Consider the following 19,369-nt stretch of genomic DNA (forward strand, 5'->3'; position numbering starts at 1 on the left):
AATGTGTAATTTTTTGGAAGATCTATTGACAGAAATTCAATATAATATACATAACTATGTGTTCAGAGATGTAATATATTTGTTTTTATTACCTTACAATGAGCTATTTCTATCAAGATACAGCACGGTCCCCTTACATGGAATTCACCACATTGTTTCTACAGTAAACGGACAAACTGCACGGAGCAGTTTTGTAAATATGTTATGTCCTCTGGCATAGAAGCAAATACGTGATGACATCTTACACTGTGTCTACGTCGGACACGCCACGATGCGACACAACACACAGCCTGTTCTAATGGGATTGTTGCGCCGCGCTACATCCAGTATAGACAAATTTCAAATTATAATTCTATTTCTATTATAATAGTTCTGATGCGATCTATTGTCTTTTGTCGCATCGCGACACGCCTGGTGTAGACACGGTGTTAGTTCTGTGTCAGTCACTGTAGTGCTTAGAAAGGGAAGGGGTGGAGTAAGCCGTTGGTTGCCATTCACAACTTCGCCACAAGATGGCGCATAATTTCATTCGCTGGACCTTTTAAACAAGCTTTTGAAAGTAGTTAAAAAACATATTTTTGGTGTGTCTTGCTTGTCTTGTCATTTTAAGGTCACTGTATATTTGATCTCAAAACAAATAATTGTGTAAAGTGTGTGTAAATGTGGTAAAACGTTTCAATGACAGCTTGTAAATCCATAGGCAGGTTTTAGACAGGCCAGAAGAGCGACAAGGGAAAATATTCAATGCAATAAAACAACCACTGTGTTTTTCACATATGCATAAATCATAGTTACTCAGACAAACAATGACCTCACACTACAACTCAATCATTGCACACAGCCTATTCTCCAATGATGGCAGATGTTGCAGATGGCAGATAATCCAGAAACTTGGGCCCGATACAAGCTGGATTTAGCCATGCCCATGATACCAACATCTGTCGTGACTTCACATAAAGCCAGCTGAACCAGAGAAAGTGTGTTGAGCGTGAAAACGCTTCCATTGTTTTTAAGAAAAGCGTCCCGAGATCTCACCTAAAGGTAAGGCATTTGCTGATGTTTGATTAATGCATGCAATTGCTATGGAGGAAAATATTATTAAGGATATTAAAGTAAAAAAGCCTTTGTATACAATAAACTGGTTTAATAAACCATTCCAGGACTTCTTTTTGGTAATGCATATTCAAGAATTTAAAGTTTTATTAAACTGTCATTTTAAAGGATTTACTTTTCAATTTTTGCATTTATTTTTAAATAAATAGTTTTTTCATATGTTGCTGTTTTTTACATTACAAAAGAAAAGTTTTCTCATAAAACACATATATTTTACATGCCATGTATTATACAAGATTTCTTAATATGCGGGCCATATGTGAGGCTATCTGGTGTGTGAACCCTGCGGATGGATTCTTTTATAAGCCACTGCTTTATACAGTTATTAGAATTGTTGCAGTGTTAACATTATAACATGGCCAAGGAATGCAATATTAGCAGTTTTATAAAAAAATGAAAAAAGCAGGTTTTATATTTCACATAAACTGGTTTTATCTGAATCATGATTTACCACTCATATAGAGATTAAGATAATCTCATTTAACTTCAAAGAAATAGAGAACAGGAAAAGTCTATCACATTATCGCATAGACTATGCTTTCGATAGAAAGTTTACCATCATGCATTGTATTATTATAGACCACTTCATATGCAACCCTGGTTTAACGCTGGACCAGAAGAACTTCCTGTTTTTTTATACTACACTCATATTTGAACAAAAATTACAAGTAACAGAATATTTATAAGCGAGTGAAAAAAATATATATTTTAGATTTAATTCGATAATAAATAAATAGATCGATAAAAACTGAAACCAGAATCTGGACCAATGTCTACATCTGAGGAAGAGGTCTATATAAACAATTCAAAATAAATTGTTTTTGTGTGTTGTGTGTATTATCCAAAAGGAAAACTGTGAAAGCAGATGCATTTCACTATACAGTTTGTATTTATTATATGTATATATCATTATCTGGTTCAAGAATTGTCTATTTTAAGACATATTAGTCTGTAGGGGGTGCTCAATGTCTTAATGAACTCACAAAATCATCCATGTAATGGAGATACAATTACATCTTTCCTATTATGAGTTTTGTCCAGTCTTGGGGGTCTTGTGGGTCAAATTAAATGTTTCCTCCCTCATAAACGTTCATAATTTCTGAGCACTAGGGACAAAGCATCTTGCGAGATATAATAATAAACTTAATTTCTGTCTAATATAGCAAAAGCCATTTAACTATTATTGATTCATGAAACCATACATTCCGTGTATTTAAATGAAATTAAAACATCAGTTAAGTCTAAGTGATAGAATAGTTAAATGTAAAAAAAATTGAAAATGTCTCCATTGTGTCAATTACCATTACTGTAAAATGTTAAGTAATGCTTTCCAATTTTTTGGTGCATCCTGTTAAAAAACATGATTTTATTCTAGACTAAACCCTATACTCACACGACACTAACTCATCCGCAATACAACACCTTCGGTTTAGTTTTCAACCTGCATATATTTGTGAAAAAACGACATGCTGGACATGTTTGGTCCTTGGGGAACCTAGTTCTCGGACTGTCTGACATTTTGAGGTTTGATAGTCGAGAGTTGCATATCATTTTCAGGGTTGGAACGCTTATCAGATCTATTTGGTATTGTTCCCAGAGCTAAGTTGACTGAGAATTGCCGAAAGGTCTAAGAATGTCATTTATTTACCTTAAGGGTAAAAGTACATGCGGACCGGAACAATTGACTTTATAATACAGTGAAAACCCAAATGCATGAAAGGGCAAAATAATAATTTATTCACAGGTGGCAGATAACAGGAAGAATGGTGAAATACTTTAGAATGAGCAACAAGTGTATAAATAACATGATTTATAAGACAATTCATTGTATTGCGTTACTTTCAGTACACAATTAAGGGATAATCCATGGCTAGCATTGAATGGTTTTAATGCACACTTTTTTTAAGCCAATCAGAATCAATCATTCAGACAGACCTTGGTATAAAGACAAATTAATAATTGATTTATTTTCTTTTACAAATACCAAATGGTGCACACAGAGTGATGACGTCCTTCCATAAAAATCTCTCCCAGCTCTGTTACATACGGCGCCGTAGGGAAAAAGGCGTTTTCATTGGTTTCAACGAGGTGAGTCTAATAATTCTAACACTTCGCCATACGTTGATATCCAAAAAGGAGAAGCACTTCATGCTATCGGTTTGAAGGTAAATCAACAAATATGAAAAAAGCTGAATTTTTGTACTCACTAGAGGAATGATCTCATAGACACTTAACAATCCTAACCCGTAGTCCTGTCGGTTTGCCAAAATTTGAACGTTTTCTTACTAAACACATTGTTATCACACTTAGTGATATGACAGCGGAAGTGACCTAGCTGGCAGAGATTTTGGCGGAAGTACATCATCGCCCCGTGTGCATACACCCTATTTTGATTATGTTAAAGGATTAATTCACCCAATAATGTTCACCACTGACTTCAGTGACTTAGTGCATTTACATTGGGTCAATATATGTGTCTGTCCCTAATGTCCCTAATAGTTGAGCTGTTAACATATAAGTGCATAATGTACAAAAGTAATTTGTAAAATAATAAATCAGATTTTTACTGTTTTCTGTTTTTTACCCATGTAAAAATAAACATTCTGAATCATAATGAACTCATCAATACTAGCTGAATCTTTTTCAATTAATAAATGCCCAAGAAAAACTTGAGGAAATTAAATTTAAGATATTGTTATGTTTTTTTTTAAATTAAATACACACAAATGTGTTTTTTGACAGAGCCAATAATTTGTCTAAATGTGTTTGGACTTGTTTTTGAACACAGAAATGGGGGGGTTTGGGAGCAAGGTTGTCAAGACAGAGACTCCTGTGGATGGAGTCCAGCCCCAGGTAAGAGAAATACAGTCTTGTGCCATTTTTTATATCGAAATGCAAAAACATAATTCACCCATCTCTAAAAGAATGATTGAACTACTGGATTACATTGTCTTTTTTGAACTACTGGAAGCTTCCTAAGCTATCACAGATCCTTTCTGACACGCATTATTTAGTTCATGACCATCTGTGCTCATCATGAAAGCAAAGCAACACACTCGCGAGCTCAATGTAACATACTTTGTATTTTTTCGCCATATCATCAGTCCTCTCATGGTGCATTAAACTTACCAGCTGTGGTGCCACGAGGCTCAGCAGGAAAACGAGTAAAGTTCGAGTTTCACACTTTCACCCTCATCTTTTCCATTAGGCCATATAAAATGCATTAGCATGATGAAAATAATAAAACAGTTCTGCGCTGTGTCCCCCGACACTGATCAGTCCAGAGTATGGAAAAACAGCAAACCATTTGACTACTCCACAGTCACACATAAGTTAAGTATAAATGTTCAGTCCATTTAAAGAGGATGTATTCAATTCATTAGATGTGTTTGACTTGAAGCGGCGCTGCGCAGACTGATCAGCGCATGACATCATAGTACCGCGCGTCTGCTCCCGTGTAACTTTAATGTGAACCCGAGCGTTGTGATTTTCAAACTGGTTTGCAAATACATTTCCCCTTACCCATCCATTTATTTTACTCAGGAATGTTTAACCGTGATCTGCCTCTTTCAAGCAAGAGCATTTCCCTTAGATATGTATTATTCTGTCTTACATGTTGATCAAACAGCTCTGCTCCATTTCTATTTGAATGTTGTTCAACAATCTAAGCAATTTTGGAGCTTTGTTTCGCAACACTTCCCACGTTTCATGTGACATTCATCAGCTGTGAAATAGCTGATGAAAGTGCTTGGTAAATTAATAAATCAAAATGTAAATGTGACTACTGAGTAATGTGAGACACCTCAGATCATTCAGATATTTTCATGTTGATTTTCAGGTGTCAGAGAAGATGTCTGTGGATTCTTCACACTCCAATAATCTCACAGTTGAGTATTTATTTTTATCCTGCTCTCAGTGTTCCTTTTAATCCAAAGGTTTAGCTACACCCATGGGCCGATTGGTCCAATCGAAGGCTTCTATACTATTCACATGTTTCATCCACAAGTGGGAGGGGTGAAATGGTCAAGACCAAATTTAGCACGCGTTAATGGCCTGGAAAGATTTGTTTTAGAGTGTCTGGGAAAAGATGTGTGCCGTATGTGGCGATTTACTGTCAATTGTTAAGAATATTTCAAATATTATCACAGCATTTGAAGTTAGATTCACCCTAGGTTTAGGAATACCTAAAGCAGGGAATGCCACTCTAGTTGGAAGCAGGATACAACATGTCAAGTGAATTGATTTGCAGGGATTAACATAAAGAACCGCTCTGGTCTGATGGATTTTAAAAGGGTAAATCTAGGGATTATGATGTCAGATCGGGTGCTGGGGTGGGAGGGGAAATAGAATTGTCAAAGGGAATCTGGTGGCCAGGATTATGCTACAGTCAAGATGGCCAAAGTCAGGTGTTTGTGTCATGTTGTGAAGACAGTTATGGAGTAGGACTCACCCGAACGGCTCTATATAATATAGATTCACTGTATAAGGCTTCTTGAGTAATGGGATTTCAAGTGTAAATTGAATTTTACTTGCGGTGAGTGCCCTGATATATATTTTATTATTTAGTCTTGTTGTTGAGAAGTTTGATCAGCTGCTTGCAGCAGGTTTTACGTCATAATTTGTTCTCCTTGGCTACACCGTTGATCGAATTTGCTTGTTTGGCTTGTTTTATATTGTCATTTTGTAGGTGATTGATTAGATGAGGAATCCAATGCCTGTAGAATTGTGCAGAAATTTGATTAATTGGACTGACAAAACGCATCTCCTATCATTTACAAAGGTTTGCAGCATCAACAAAAGCTAAAACAATGACAACGAGCTTTAAATTTTATGATTATTTTAACCATAGCCACCTCGTTCTTTGTTATAAGACAAGACGGTTTCATCGGACGAACATGCTGGCCTGAAGTTTACTTCCTTGTTACAAACCTTGTTTGGTTATAATATAACCATTTTATTTTGATATTATTATTTATTTATAATAATATTTTATTGTGTATTAAATGAAGTTAAAACTACTCAACATTTATTGATTCTTTGCGGAGAGTTACCAGACGTTCAGTTTGGGTCACATAATGTTTATGTTGTTGCTGCTGAAACTGTCTATCGTTTAGACAATGTATATGTTTAACTCAATTGCAATTGCACATCACAAAAAACATACAACTATGTATTTGTTATCCATTTTTTGGTAACAGCCTAGCCCGGCACTTGCCATAGATGGACTGACCAAAACTAGCAAGATGAAGGTGAAGTGGAGTCAACTGGGCCTGATCTTTTTCTTGCTGTTATCTGTCATTATGACATCTTGCTTCATCTGGCAGTACCAACTGCCCAAACTAGAACCAGGTATGTAACAGAAGTAGTTTTTAATACAAGATACTTTCACTGTCTATTTGGTATTGCTAAACTGGGGTAACTTAACAGAACCTCAGAGTTCGATAGACACCAGGGTGAAATGCGACTGTCAAGGCAGCACATGTTTTATTTTTCAGTTTTATTAATAAATACAGTTTGATAAATACAATTATTTTTTAGATTTAACAATTTCAGAAGAATTACCCGTGTTGTGAGAGGAGCATGTGTGAAAGCTTAGACAGTGTGTGATTTGTTGATCCTATTAACCACTTTCTGTCTGTAAATGAGGATGTACCAAGGATGCTAAAATTGTCAGACCACCTTTTAGTTTTCTTACTTATACAGCACAAAACTAATCTGCACTGCACATATTTAGCATTTAGCCTTACTATTCCCATTCATACATGTGTGCTATGGTGTGACAGCAAACATTACGAAAAAATCTGTTCATAATATATCGTTTTATATGATTATTGTTAATATTTATAATACAAAAAAGCATAGGAGAGAATTATCCTCATTGTTTAAAATGTTGGTGTTTCTTGATGTCTGCTTGATCAGTGCAATTTCGTCTTAACATAATTTCCCTCTTTGCATGTGTGCATTTATGTTCAATCTTTAGATGGAAATCTTGATGGAAATTCCAGATCTGTGCGAATGTGCCCTCGCTTTCCCGAGCCCACCACTCTGGAACACCCCATTCCTACTTTGAAAGAGGCACTTGAAAAGGTAAGCATGTGAAGATTGAAAGCCAACCTTGCCTTTCATTTACTCAACCTCTTTTTATTTCAAACCTGTATGAATTTCTTTCTTCCGCAGAACACAAAAGAAGATATTTTGAGAATGTTGTTAACTGTCACCCTTTCACTTGCATTGGTTTTGTGTCCATACAATCCTATAGAAGTGAATGGGTGCCGGCGCTGTTCGATTCTCAGCTTTCTTTAAAATATCTACTTTTGTGTTCTATGGAAGAAAGTGAGTCATACAGGTACAGTCATAAAACAGTGTGAGTAAATGATGACAGAATTTTCGGTTTTGGGTGAACTATTCCTTCAAGATAAACAATAATTTTGTAATATCAAAACCTTTGAATGTTCAAAAAAATATTTATTAAATGATTAAGAGTCTTATATTTTTAGGTTGACTTTGTGTTGCGCAACAGCATCAACCCTATCAGCCTGCCCACGTTGTCAGCTATTGTCATTTATAATGACACGGTACTGTGGACTGGAAACTTCGGCAAGAGAAATGGGAGCGATCCAAACTCTCCACCACCAAATGAGTACACCATCTACAGGTAGGCCAACACATTTATACATGTTGTCTCATTGCTTTAAAAACAGGAAGTGAGACCCATATACCATCGAAGCATTTGAAACTTATTCACACGTAAAAATCGCATTTGTAAATACAATTTGCGATTCGTTTTTCAAATGTTCTGCTAAATTCTTCCACACGTTTTTGTGCGAGTCTGAAATTTGTGTTTTTGGTTTCAATGACTTGACATAGATGCTACGCAGAGGAACACAGATCCCCTTCATATTTAACAGCGTCTGTCACAGACGTAGAACATCATCATAATTGCCAAATTAATGTCTGTGTGTAATTTGTAGCATGTTGTTGATTTGGTACTGATGCTGTCAACTCCTAAGAGCCATGCAACTCTTTTTCATTGAAGAAGAACACAGCTCCACATTTATCCATTTAATCAGTTCAAATCCACTTCTAATTGGAGCTCTCATTTCAAGCACCGGCACTTAATGTTGTCTGAAACTGACATTTCAGAAAGAACTAAAGCAGCCTTATTTTCTCCATTGCAATATAAGTCTTGTGACAAGATTATTGCATTTATTACTTTCAGTTTGTTGTGAAATTGGTCAGTCTCTTCTGAACTGCACCTGATCTTTTTTATTAATTGAAAGGCATCAGTTTTCTGTTTGTATATACCTAAACTGAATGGCAAGGAATTGTAACTGGAGTGGAAAATGTTGATTCTTTCTGTACGCCTGCAACAAGGAATAATTCACCCAAAAATTAAATTCTTTCACACAACCATATAGCATCCCTGATGTATGCAGTATGTCTTCCTTTCTTCATTCAAACACAGTATGTGCATGTATATTAGTAATATTAGTATTTACTACCATCTATTGGTTGAATCTCCAAAATTTAATTTCTCTAAAATTTAAAATTAATCTTAAAAACATAATGGATTTAGAAGGTTATTTGTAAAAGAAGCATTTTTTTATCCTTTAGTTTCACATTTGAATTTGCCCTTTTATACAGAGATTAGATGTATTTTCCTTTCTGGTTTATAAAAAGCCCCAGGGACTAGAGGGCTGTGTTTACAGTAGCTGAGGTCAAAGACGATAACCAAAAGTAAAAGGGTTTGCAGTTTGTATTATCTTGAATACAGATGATGGTTTTATTGGTCATAGAAACTGGTCTCTCTTTCTAGAGAGTATTGTTGTTAATTGAAGTGAGCTGTTTTTCTCTTGCTCTTTTTAGGGATATAGCTGTATTTAAAACCTGGTACACAACCCTGTCTCTGTTTTCAAGTGTCTTGAAGTATCCAACTATTAGATTGGAATGTATTTATAAAGATTGCGCATCTTTGATGCATTACAGTAGGTGATTTGAACTCTGTGTTCATATTTAGATGATATGTAAATGAGACTTACACTGTTAAGAAACGTCTCTCAAGGATGTCTTTAAACATGCTCACTATGATTTTGATTATTTCTCAAAAAACTGAAATCTATTTTTAAGCACATTTAAATTTGATAAATGTTGTTTTGTTAAACCTTATCATTTGAATCAACTGTTTTTGTTGCAGAATTGCTAGTCTATCCAAGCTGTTTCCCACTTTGATGCTATATCGATTATGGGAGGATGGTAAGGTGGGCTCTCTGGATGACCCACTCGAAAAATATGTGGACATTTTCACCATTAAGAACCCCCTGGGCAAAAGCAAAGACTCCGAACTGAAATATGTCACTGATGGCCTTATCTTTTTGGACAGCGGTGAGGTTCAAATTCGATCGTCCTCCGTAACACTAAGAAGAATGGCCAGCCAGCTTTCTGGTACGTATCCAGCCTCCGCATTTTTCAAATTCATATGATTTTCATTATTTCTTTAGTAGTTGGTACCAAATCTTAACAAGAGAGCAATGCTGTGGTTGTGCACAACTACCGAGCATTAAAAATAATTGTAGTTTTTGTTCGCAGCGTGTGCAATAGTCAGACCGGCAGGCTATCATGAGTGTTTCTTTGAACACTGTAGTAAGTCTTAATAGTCTCAATTGATGGCAAACAAAAGTTCAGAATAAAAAAGGGTCTTTGAAATATATTTAATATCTGTGATTACTGTTCTCACTGTGGCTGTACGGCAGCTGGTTGAGACAAATTTAGATCCATTCAATGCAGAAATTACAGTATACAGTCTGAACCTGTGCAAACCCCGGTGGGTTAAAGATTTCTGTTTGTATGCTGTTTACATTCCACTTACATTCTGATTGTAGTTTTTATACACTTTTCTTTTATTCAGATGCCTATTAATTCTGATTCCAATTTTTATTCTATTATTCTCATTTTTAAATTTTATTATAATTGCCATTTTTATATATATATACACTCACCTAAAGGATTATTAGGAACACCTGTTCAATTTCTCATTAATGCAATTATGGTGGTGGTGTAATGGTGTGGGGGATGTTTTCTTGGCACACTTTAGGCCCTTTAGTGCCAATTGGGCATCGTTTAAATGTCACGGCCTCCTGAGCATTGTTTCTGACCATGTCCATCCCTTTATGACCACCATGTACCCATCCTCTGATGGCTACTTCCAGCAGGATAATGCACCATGTCACAAAGCTCGAATCATTTCAAATTGGTTTCTTGAATATGACAATGAGATCACTGTACTAAAATGGCCCCCACAGTCACCAGATCTCAACCCAATAGAGCATCTTTGGGACGAGGTGGAACGGGAGCTTCGTGCACCCCACAAATCTCCATCAACTGCAAGATGCTATCCTATCAATATGGGCCAACATTTCTAAAGAATGCTTTCAGCACCTTGTTGAATCAATGCCACGTAGAATTAAGGCAGTTCTGAAGGCGAAAGGGGGTCAAACACAGTATTAGTATGGTTTTCATATATCCTTTAGGTGAGTGCTCACTGGTATTTTGTATCTTAAAGGTCAAGTATGTCATTTTTTGAGAATCTATTGACAGAAATGCAGTATAATATACATATATCTTCAGTGGTGACCTTACATGATGAAGCGTTATGTTTTTATTAGCTTAGAATGAGTTATATTTACAAACACTGTGGGTCCCATTACATGGAATTCACCATGTTGTTTCTACAGTATCCCTAAGCAGACAAACTGCTCTACAGAACGCGTTTTGCTTCTTCGTCAAAGAAGAGAAAACATGAAGACATCTTAGTTCTATGTCAGCCTCCGTAGTACTTTTAAAGGGAGGAATGGAGAAAGGTGTTGGTTGCAATTGGCAACCTCACCACTAGATGATGCTAAATGCTGTATACTACCCCTTTAATACCTCCTTTTCTATTACTTGCACTGTCTAAGTATAGTTAACCAGACCTACACTTCACTGCAAGTTGTATCATGCTTACAACTGTATGTGTGATAAATACGTATTGAATTAATTGAATGTTGTGTAATGAAGTTGTGGAGCACAAAAATAGACATGTATTGTATCAAAAGCTAAGAACATCAGCCAGCCATAAATTTCGGCTTTTTACTTCATAAAAGGACATAATAAGGTTTAAATTTGTCTTTTCAAAAACTAAGACAATAATAAAGATCACTGTTTATTCTGCAGGTCTGCCTCGAAGGCTTCGTGCAACTAACTTGTTATGGAAAGGAAAGACCCAAACTGCTGTCAGTCTCCTGCAAGATGATGTGCTTGTTGCAGATCCAGGAACTAAGTATGTCTCCTCTGCATTCATTTAGATGAAGTGTTTACCGACATTTGTTTCTGCCAGCAACTCTAAATGAACATCGTTTGTGCTCATGTAAACTGCATTATGATGACAATAACTTTCTCTTTCTATCGTCTCTTAATAACAAGCCTTTGTGATTGAATGAAGCAGTTACTAACTTTTCTTTTCTTAATGTTATTTTAGATGTCACTACAGCAATCTGGCGTTCTCTTTACTGGCCCACGTACTGGCTGAAAAAGTAGTTGGTGTAAACTACCAGCGATGGATCGCTGAGAACATTCTGGGCAGGCTGGGAATGGAGGACACTGGTTTTGACATCAACCCTGGTATCCAGAGTCAAATGGCCGTGGGGGTCTACTCCAGTGGTGCGACGGCACCTCTGTATGACCTGGGTTGGTACCGTCCATCGGGCCAAATGTATTCCACGGCTGCCGACATGGCTAAATTAGCCATGGTGTTGCTGGGTGCCTATCACCGAAAGCTGCTGGAACCAGACACTCTCAAAATCATGCTTACTCCTCTTTTCCGCTGCGATAAAGACTACTTTGCCAACCGGACCGGAACTCCATGGGAGGTAAACGAACAGCTGGGATATGAAGTGCTCCGCAAAGATGGAGATCTAGACGGATACTCCGCAACGTTCTCTTTGGTCCCTCGGCTCAAGCTAGGCTTGGTGGTGCTAATGGCAGGCACGAGGCCACAGAACCAAGACGTTGTGTCGAAGGCTTACTCGTATATAATTCCAGCCATGGAGAGAGCTTTCAGGGAAGCCAGGCGTGTTTTGAATCCACCACCCAACCCCGCACCATACGTGGGCTTTTACACCTACGGCAACATCACTTTTTACGAGATTAAAGCAGGGCCAGATGGCGTCTTGATCATGCAGCAGTTTGGACCGCAAATAGAAGATCTCATCCCCGAGCGTTATCGGACCATAAAATTGAATTACCTCGTGGACCGGGTTTTCAGAGTCGTGTTTGAGAAAGAATACCCCTGTGTGTTACGTGTCAACACCGCATCGGTGTCGCTTGAAGCTCAGGATGGGCAGCTTTTTAATTTCTACGTCTTTGACAAGAATGGGCTTTCTCCAGGATTTGATGCTCCTGGGCTTAACACGTATAATGTGGTTCGAATAGCTCGCAGACCCACATTCTCCTAAAGAAAGGCTTTAGAAAAACTTTGATTTAAAAACCTGGGGGGTTATATATTGCATTTATATTGGATAAATTGGATTAAATTGTAAGTCACCTCTGGTATCATTTTACTTATTTCTATGCTGGTTTTCAATGTTATGAAATTTAAACATAACTTGTTTTGTACATATATATGTCCTTGTATATAAAAATGACCCATATTTTCATGTTCTCAAATACACTTATATGCAATCGTATTAACAATGTTTATGTACAGTTGGCTTCACACATTATTGTACATACTACAATGTTCTAGCATAATGAATGGTCCGTGTGTCTTTTAAACTATGGTTTCTGTTATTTTAGCCAATCATGGTCACCTGTTTAATTTTTGTACCATCGCAATCGGATATTCGGACCTCCAAATGTAATTTATGCAAAATATTGTATGCAGTTAAATAAGTTGATGATATAAAATGAGCACCCTAAAATGTATAATTGTTCATCATCAAAACGAATAAACTGAGCTTATTGAATGATAAATCTAAGATGAAATCAAACAGAGGTTCAATAGTTGCATTGGTTTATTATATTAAAGGGATAGTTCACCCAAAAATGCTACTTCCTTGTCATTTCAATCCTTTATGACTGACTTTCTTCTGCTGAACATGAAAGAATATATTTTGAAGAATGTTGGTCACCAAACCAACGATGGTGCCCATTCACTTCTATTTTATGAACACAAACCGATGCAAGTCAATGCCGCCATTGTTAATTTTATTTAAAAACATTTTGTGTTCGGGAAGATCACTGTACTGGAAGAATTGCAAAGATAACAAACCAGAACAAAGACCAATGGCTGAAGAAAAACTAAAAATTTTCATTTATTTTATATCAAAATCACATTTCTCTGTTGCTTACATTATATTTATGCATTACACTTTTATCCAAAGCATTACACAGTACATTCAAGCTGTATGTGCATTCCTTGGTAAACAACACTATGACATTGGCGCTCTACAGAAAAGACAGGTTGCAATACACAATTACAAGTATTCCAATCTAATTCTCATGACATCCAAATAGAGATTAAACGATTACCGGTTTCACGATAAACCACACTAAAATGCACTGACGGTTAGTATTACCATTTAAACTGTACTTATCATGATTACCGGGTATGATTAGCGTGATTTTGAAAACTTGCAGTGATTCCTGTGCAGCTAGTGACGTTGTTCTGCACGTGCAAACATGGCGGAAGGCAGTGACAGCGCTCGGGAGATTTTTCCGCCATCTAAAAGGACCAAATCGGAGTCCTGAGGGCATTTTATTTGAGGATGGGCAGCCTGTTTGCAAGTCATGCAAAAAAGGAAGTCACCGCAAAAGTCATATTCGTGAACACCATCCGCTGTTATATAGCGAATGAGAAATAAGTTAACTTACCATTACTGTGGTAATTTTGGTCACTATAACCATGATGTGAAATTTCTACATCCAAATCTACTGAAGCACTTTTGGCACAATGTTAAAACAACACCGCATCCGTCCCTTATTGTTCATTCATACATGAAATACGCAATTTACTATAATAGTCTGAAAGGATTAATGTTCCATGCAGCTTTTATTATCTTGTTTTCACCGTGTGGTTTTGTTGATGACGCACTAGCATAAAGTGCTTCTTCATCTCTCTTCTAGTGCTTGTGGAAAATAGATCCAGAAAAAAGATTTGCGTGCTTGATTGTAAATGTCCCTTTGACACAAACAACTAGTTCCAAACAAAACTGATGGTGTTCATTTTAAACAGTTATTGTTAGAATCATAATAAGCGTTATATGAAATTCAATATTTCCTTTTTTTATGCCATCCATGTGATGCAATGATCTGCATTAATAGAACATCTAAATGCACAATGCCCAACCTGAATGGAAATAGCTATGCATAACAAAAAGGCGGCGTTATGGGCTTTTTTCCTATTATGGAAATGTGTGTACTGTATATTGTGTACAATTGTCAATTATTTATTATGTAAATGTAGGCTATGTATATTGGGTAAAGTGTGTTGTTGTGGAGTAGGCGGGGCGAGACCGTGGTTCGAGACCGGTGAGTAATTGTTAAGTAACATGCTGTCATGACCTTCAACACGAATGCTCATAGAAGCTATAATAATGATCATATAGTAAATAGCTTGATAACAAATGGAACTTATTTAACATTTTTTAAATGTACATATGGTTTTAAGGAACTGTTTAGTGTATACACAACAGGCAAACGTTCAAATGCAACCCCCCCCCCACAACCACATTCATTTTCCTGTTTCCAGCCACTGCTGATAATCACAAAGCGGTGTGCGCTGCCCGTGTCTCTGCAGTCACCCTGGACGCTGAGCATCAGTGGTGGGGTCTTTGTTGATGAAGTAAAAAGGAACTGAATCATTACGAGAAGAGCTCGATGGCAGGGGGCGGCAAACCAGCGCTTTGAAGCGTTCACGGAAGCGACTGGAGAGCAGGTTGTAGATGATGGGGTTAACCGCGGAGCTGAGGTAGAAGAGCACGCCTGAGATTATGTGCACGTACTCGAATATGTTATGCATGTGGTCCGTCCAACTCGTGATGAAGCTCCACAACAGTCGGTCGATGTGGAACGGAGCCCAGCAGATGGCAAAGACTAACACCACCACGACTGTTAAAAGATAGAGAGCAGACATTACGTAAATAATTGTTAAAAGAAGTTTTGCACCAGCATCTTCCAATTGAAAGTGATAATTAGTCCCAAAATTCTGTCATTCTTTTCTCACACTCTTGTCATTTCAAACCTGTGTGACTTTCTTTCTAACGCAGAACATTAAAGAAGATATTTTGAAGAAGGTTGTTAACTGGCATCAATTCACTTTGCAATGGTTTTGTGTCCTTATTGAAGTGAATGGGTGCTGCTGCGGTTCGGTTACCAGCTTTCTTCAAAATATCTTCTTGGAAGAAAATAAGTCATATAGATTTGAAATGACAAGAGGATGAGTAAATGATGAAGGAATTTTCATTTTGGGGCGAACGATACATTAATCTTTATCTTATGATCTGCATGCATGCTTTATGAAATCTGCAAGCAATTTTCCCTTTTACACGAAGTATGAACATGCCACAAGTATATAACAGTATGAATACACTCTGAAAAAGCTCTACTACAGTATGCTGTATTTATATGCTCTGTAAAAGCAGAGAAATTTGTCTTGCTTCTAGTCCCCATTGATAACAAGGGTTCACTTTACTTTGCAAAGTATGACCAGAGCCACAAGTTAAGACTTATCCAAGCTTAAAGAAAGACGCACTTGCCTTTGCATATCCTCACCATTAAAGCGCTACTAAAGAAAATATGTGTGTGAATAAAATGTGTTTTTGCCTTGAGACTTCACCGCTTCAGTCTGGGTTTTCCCGAAAATGAGAACTAACCAGATGGATGCTTTGAGATAGATGCTCACCCATGCTTTGATTTGTATTTGCTACTAATGGATTTGGGTTGTTTCCAATCTAGATTTTCCACATATTGTGCAAAAGTACACAAAAAGAATCAAGACTATTGTTCCAAGAATTAATCCCAAATTCTGATTATTTTATGGTCAGATCCATTCCAACTAAACAAATTGTTAATTTGATACACCATTATTCTTTTCAGGTACAATTTACGATAATTAACACATTGTGATGTAAATGTACCAGATGTCACCAAAATGTAGCCAATGTCGTCAGCCTTTGCTGTTTTTATCTAAAAGGGGTCATATTGCACGAAAATGTGTTTTTCTGTGTCTTTTATGTATTATAAGTTCTCCAAGCATGTATTAGACACGTAAAATTGCCAAAATTAAAGTATCTATTTAAAAGCGAATGCTCACCAAGACCTGCCTGAAACACCTCTTGTAACCAAACCCCCACAAATGTATGTCATTTCGTGGTATGACTTGACTAAGACCGATCAAATGTATACGCAAGGGCTGTAAGGTGGGTGTACCTGTGAGCACAATTGCTTTGGAACCTGATGTTCCAAATATGGTAAGAGGCGCTACATTTCCAATCACTAACTGGTTAGTGGCCCATCATAGCACACCTCGCTTTTCAGAGCAATGAGCTTTGTAAAAAATCAGCACGTTTCAGAGAGGCTGGGCAAAGAGCAGATACAAACGTGCATAGTAAGTGGAAATGAAGCATTTTTTTCCCTTAAATCGTGTATACACATTTCAATACATCTAAAACAAATGATAATATTTGTTTTAGCCGTGTCATATGACTCCTTTAATTAAAAAAATAGAATTAGGATTTGTTATGTACAATGTACAATCAATTTAGAGGCATCTGGTGGTGAGGTTGTGAATTGCAACCAATGGCTCACTCCACCCTCCCTTTCCAAGCAATGCGGTGCTGACACAGAACTAAGATGTTATCACGTTTTGGCTTCTTTGCTGAATGAGTTAATGTATTTACGAAATGTGCTCTGTAGAGCATTTTGTCTGTTTAAGGCTACTGTAAAAACAACATAGAGAATTTGATGAGAACGGCTCTGCGGTGTATGTAAATAGAAATAGATCATTCTAATATAAACAACCCTTTATTATGTAAGGTCTTTATACACCTCTAAGGAAATAGTTATGTGTAATGTGTTGCAAATTGTCACTAGATCCTCTAAAAAAAGACAAACTGGACCTTTAATGTAAATATTTATCCGTCACTTACAGTGCATCTTGGTGACCTGCCTTCTCCGGCCACGATCCAAATGAATTTTCCAGCTGTCATTGCCATGTTGTTTGTCCTGTTTGCTTTTTTTCTGCCTCTGTCCCCTTCCCAGTGTCAGACCAATCATCAGATACAACACGCTGATCACCATCATCGGGACAAAATAAAACAGTATAGTGGTGACCTGGATCACCAAGTTGTACATCCATTTGGGCTTCAGCAGGTTGCACGTGGCCGACTCCATCGCTTTCTCTGGAAGAAAGTGATACTGCAAACCATGGAGGGACGTGTTCGGAATGGCACAGAACAGTGACATGGCCCAAACGCTAGAAATAACCCGCTGGGCATGCTTATTAGTTATTGTGTAGCGGGTTTTGAGCGGGTGCACCACAGCTATGTAACGTTCCACGCTCAGCACTGTGACATTGAGCACGGATGCAAAGCACACCATCTCGAACAGGAAGACTTTGAAGTAGCAGATGCTTTCCGCGAAAGGGAAGGGGTAGTTCTGCCAAAGATCATAGATCTCCAGGGGCATCCCGAACAAAAGCACAAGCAGGTCTGAGATGGCCAAGCTGAAGAGATAGAGGTTAGAAGGCGTTCGCATCTTCCTGTCTTTAACGATTACGGTGCAGGTCAGGAGGTTTCCCACAACTCCTGTGACAAAGATGAAAATGTACGTGAAGGTTACAGGAAAGAAGAATGGAGATCGTCTAGGGCCCAGAAGCCTAAACAGAACCTCATCCAGCGTCTGAAGGTGACAGTGTCCGCTTTCATTGCCGGTAAAGTTAAATGCGGTGCTGTTGCAGAAGACAAATTCATGCTCGGAACCATTTACAGGCTCACAAAGGCAGCTCAGGGCCATTGTTGCTTTCCAAGGATGAAATGCTTCAGTAACCAGTCCTTGAGTCAACACTGCTTTAGAAACTGCTGCCTCTGAGATTTCCACATTGAGAACGATAGAGACCTGTGTCAAAGAGAAAATAGGAAAATAATCTAAAGGTCGGTAACAACACTAACAAGACAAGATTTTTTTTTGTTTCTCCCCTTTCAGTTATGCTTTTTAAATTCCTGACAAGACCTCATCGAATTTACGATTTAACCAACTGTAAATTATATGAAGCGATTGGAAGCGACTGACAATGGCACAAACACTCGGCGCTATCTTAGTTAACACGTTCATTTCCATTAAAACGATAAGTCACTCTACATGATTAACTTTGACATGCATATTTATGAAGACAACCAATAGGGGAGCACAGTAAATGCAACCGAATCTATACCAAATCATTCATTTAATTATGGCTTAGATTTCTTGAAGGGTACTTTCATAAAAACAAACATCACCCTCTTAATGTCGATGCATGAAATGAAGCGTGCTAAAAAATCTTATCTAATAGGCTATTTAGCGTTTAGCCCACTTGACACCGTATGAGAAATCATAAGGTTCATTTTTCTTTCCAGATGTAAAATAATAATAGTCAGTAGTATATTTATTAATATATGTTTTGCTGCATGCATGAATTCTTCGGAATTTCACCATCTGCTTGATGTCCCTTAGTATAATAACGGCTAAAATGTGATATTAAAACTCTACTTTCTTCGTAGTAATGACATTAAAAGAAATATGTAGCCTAATGCTTTTATAGTGCACTGTTGAAAAGTAGTTCAAAAACAAGCAGAATACACGCACCTCTCAAGCGTCCGCCGCGCGCCGCGTCGCATCCAGACTGATGCGCTTTACAGAAACTTGCCGTTAACTTCATGGTTTCCGAATGATCGTATTCGCTCCAGTATCTTGAAAACAATTGTGTAAAATTGCAAACTCCTGCTGTCGCAGATCCGCAACGATGTCTCCCGTTGCCTGAATTGTTTGGGTGACGGATCTTTGCAGCGAAGGCGCACCCAATCACCTGTGAGATGAAAAGCCCTGAGGCTTTTATCCTTCTTGATTTTCCTTCCTCGGTGCTTTTATCGGCAAATCAAACAGATATGTCTTTGATTGTGTGTGCATGTCTGCTTCAAAGTTGAGTGAACTTAACAGGATGTAAAGGAAGCAAATTAGTGATGGGTAC

General features: G+C 37.5%; 2 protein-coding genes across 2 annotated transcripts; one reads left to right on the forward strand and one right to left on the reverse strand.

Annotated features, from left to right (window-relative positions):
• The first annotated feature begins 3,903 nt into the window (after positions 1–3,903).
• lactbl1b (lactamase, beta-like 1b) lies at positions 3,904–12,602 on the forward strand. The gene is made up of 7 exons (XM_056735095.1): positions 3,904–3,966; positions 6,312–6,462; positions 7,094–7,200; positions 7,611–7,768; positions 9,308–9,555; positions 11,323–11,428; positions 11,627–12,602. Exons 1-7 carry the CDS (start codon positions 3,904–3,906, stop codon positions 12,600–12,602), a joined length of 1,809 nt encoding a protein of 602 aa, XP_056591073.1.
• Positions 12,603–13,714: 1,112 nt separating this feature from the next.
• nmur3 (neuromedin U receptor 3) lies at positions 13,715–19,135 on the reverse strand. Its single transcript, XM_056735096.1, has 3 exons — positions 18,988–19,135; positions 17,295–18,261; positions 13,715–15,255 (listed from the first exon to the last, which is right to left on the reverse strand). Exons 2-3 carry the CDS (start codon positions 18,157–18,159, stop codon positions 14,945–14,947), a joined length of 1,176 nt encoding a protein of 391 aa, XP_056591074.1. The 5' UTR covers positions 18,160–18,261; positions 18,988–19,135; the 3' UTR covers positions 13,715–14,944.
• Positions 19,136–19,369: the final 234 nt, after the last annotated feature.

Source organism: Triplophysa dalaica, chromosome 21 (genome assembly GCF_015846415.1).
Source record: "Triplophysa dalaica isolate WHDGS20190420 chromosome 21, ASM1584641v1, whole genome shotgun sequence".
Lineage (NCBI taxonomy): Eukaryota > Metazoa > Chordata > Actinopteri > Cypriniformes > Nemacheilidae > Triplophysa > Triplophysa dalaica.

What these genes read in the sequence shown, in the direction of transcription:
- lactbl1b (XM_056735095.1), top strand. Translation starts at nt 3,904, where the DNA reads ATGGGGGGGTTTGGGAGCAAGGTTGTCAAGACAGAGACTCCTGTGGAT. An exon ending in AATGGCCAGCCAGCTTTCTG is followed by an intron (nt 9,556 to 11,322) that starts GTACGTATCCAG and finishes TTTATTCTGCAG; the next exon opens with GTCTGCCTCGAAGGCTTCGT. An exon ending in GTTGCAGATCCAGGAACTAA is followed by an intron (nt 11,429 to 11,626) that starts GTATGTCTCCTC and finishes ATGTTATTTTAG; the next exon opens with ATGTCACTACAGCAATCTGG.
- nmur3 (XM_056735096.1), bottom strand. Translation starts at nt 18,159, where the DNA reads ATGGCCCTGAGCTGCCTTTGTGAGCCTGTAAATGGTTCCGAGCATGAA. An exon ending in GCAGGTCACCAAGATGCACT is followed by an intron (nt 15,256 to 17,294) that starts GTAAGTGACGGA and finishes ATCTTTTAACAG; the next exon opens with TCGTGGTGGTGTTAGTCTTT.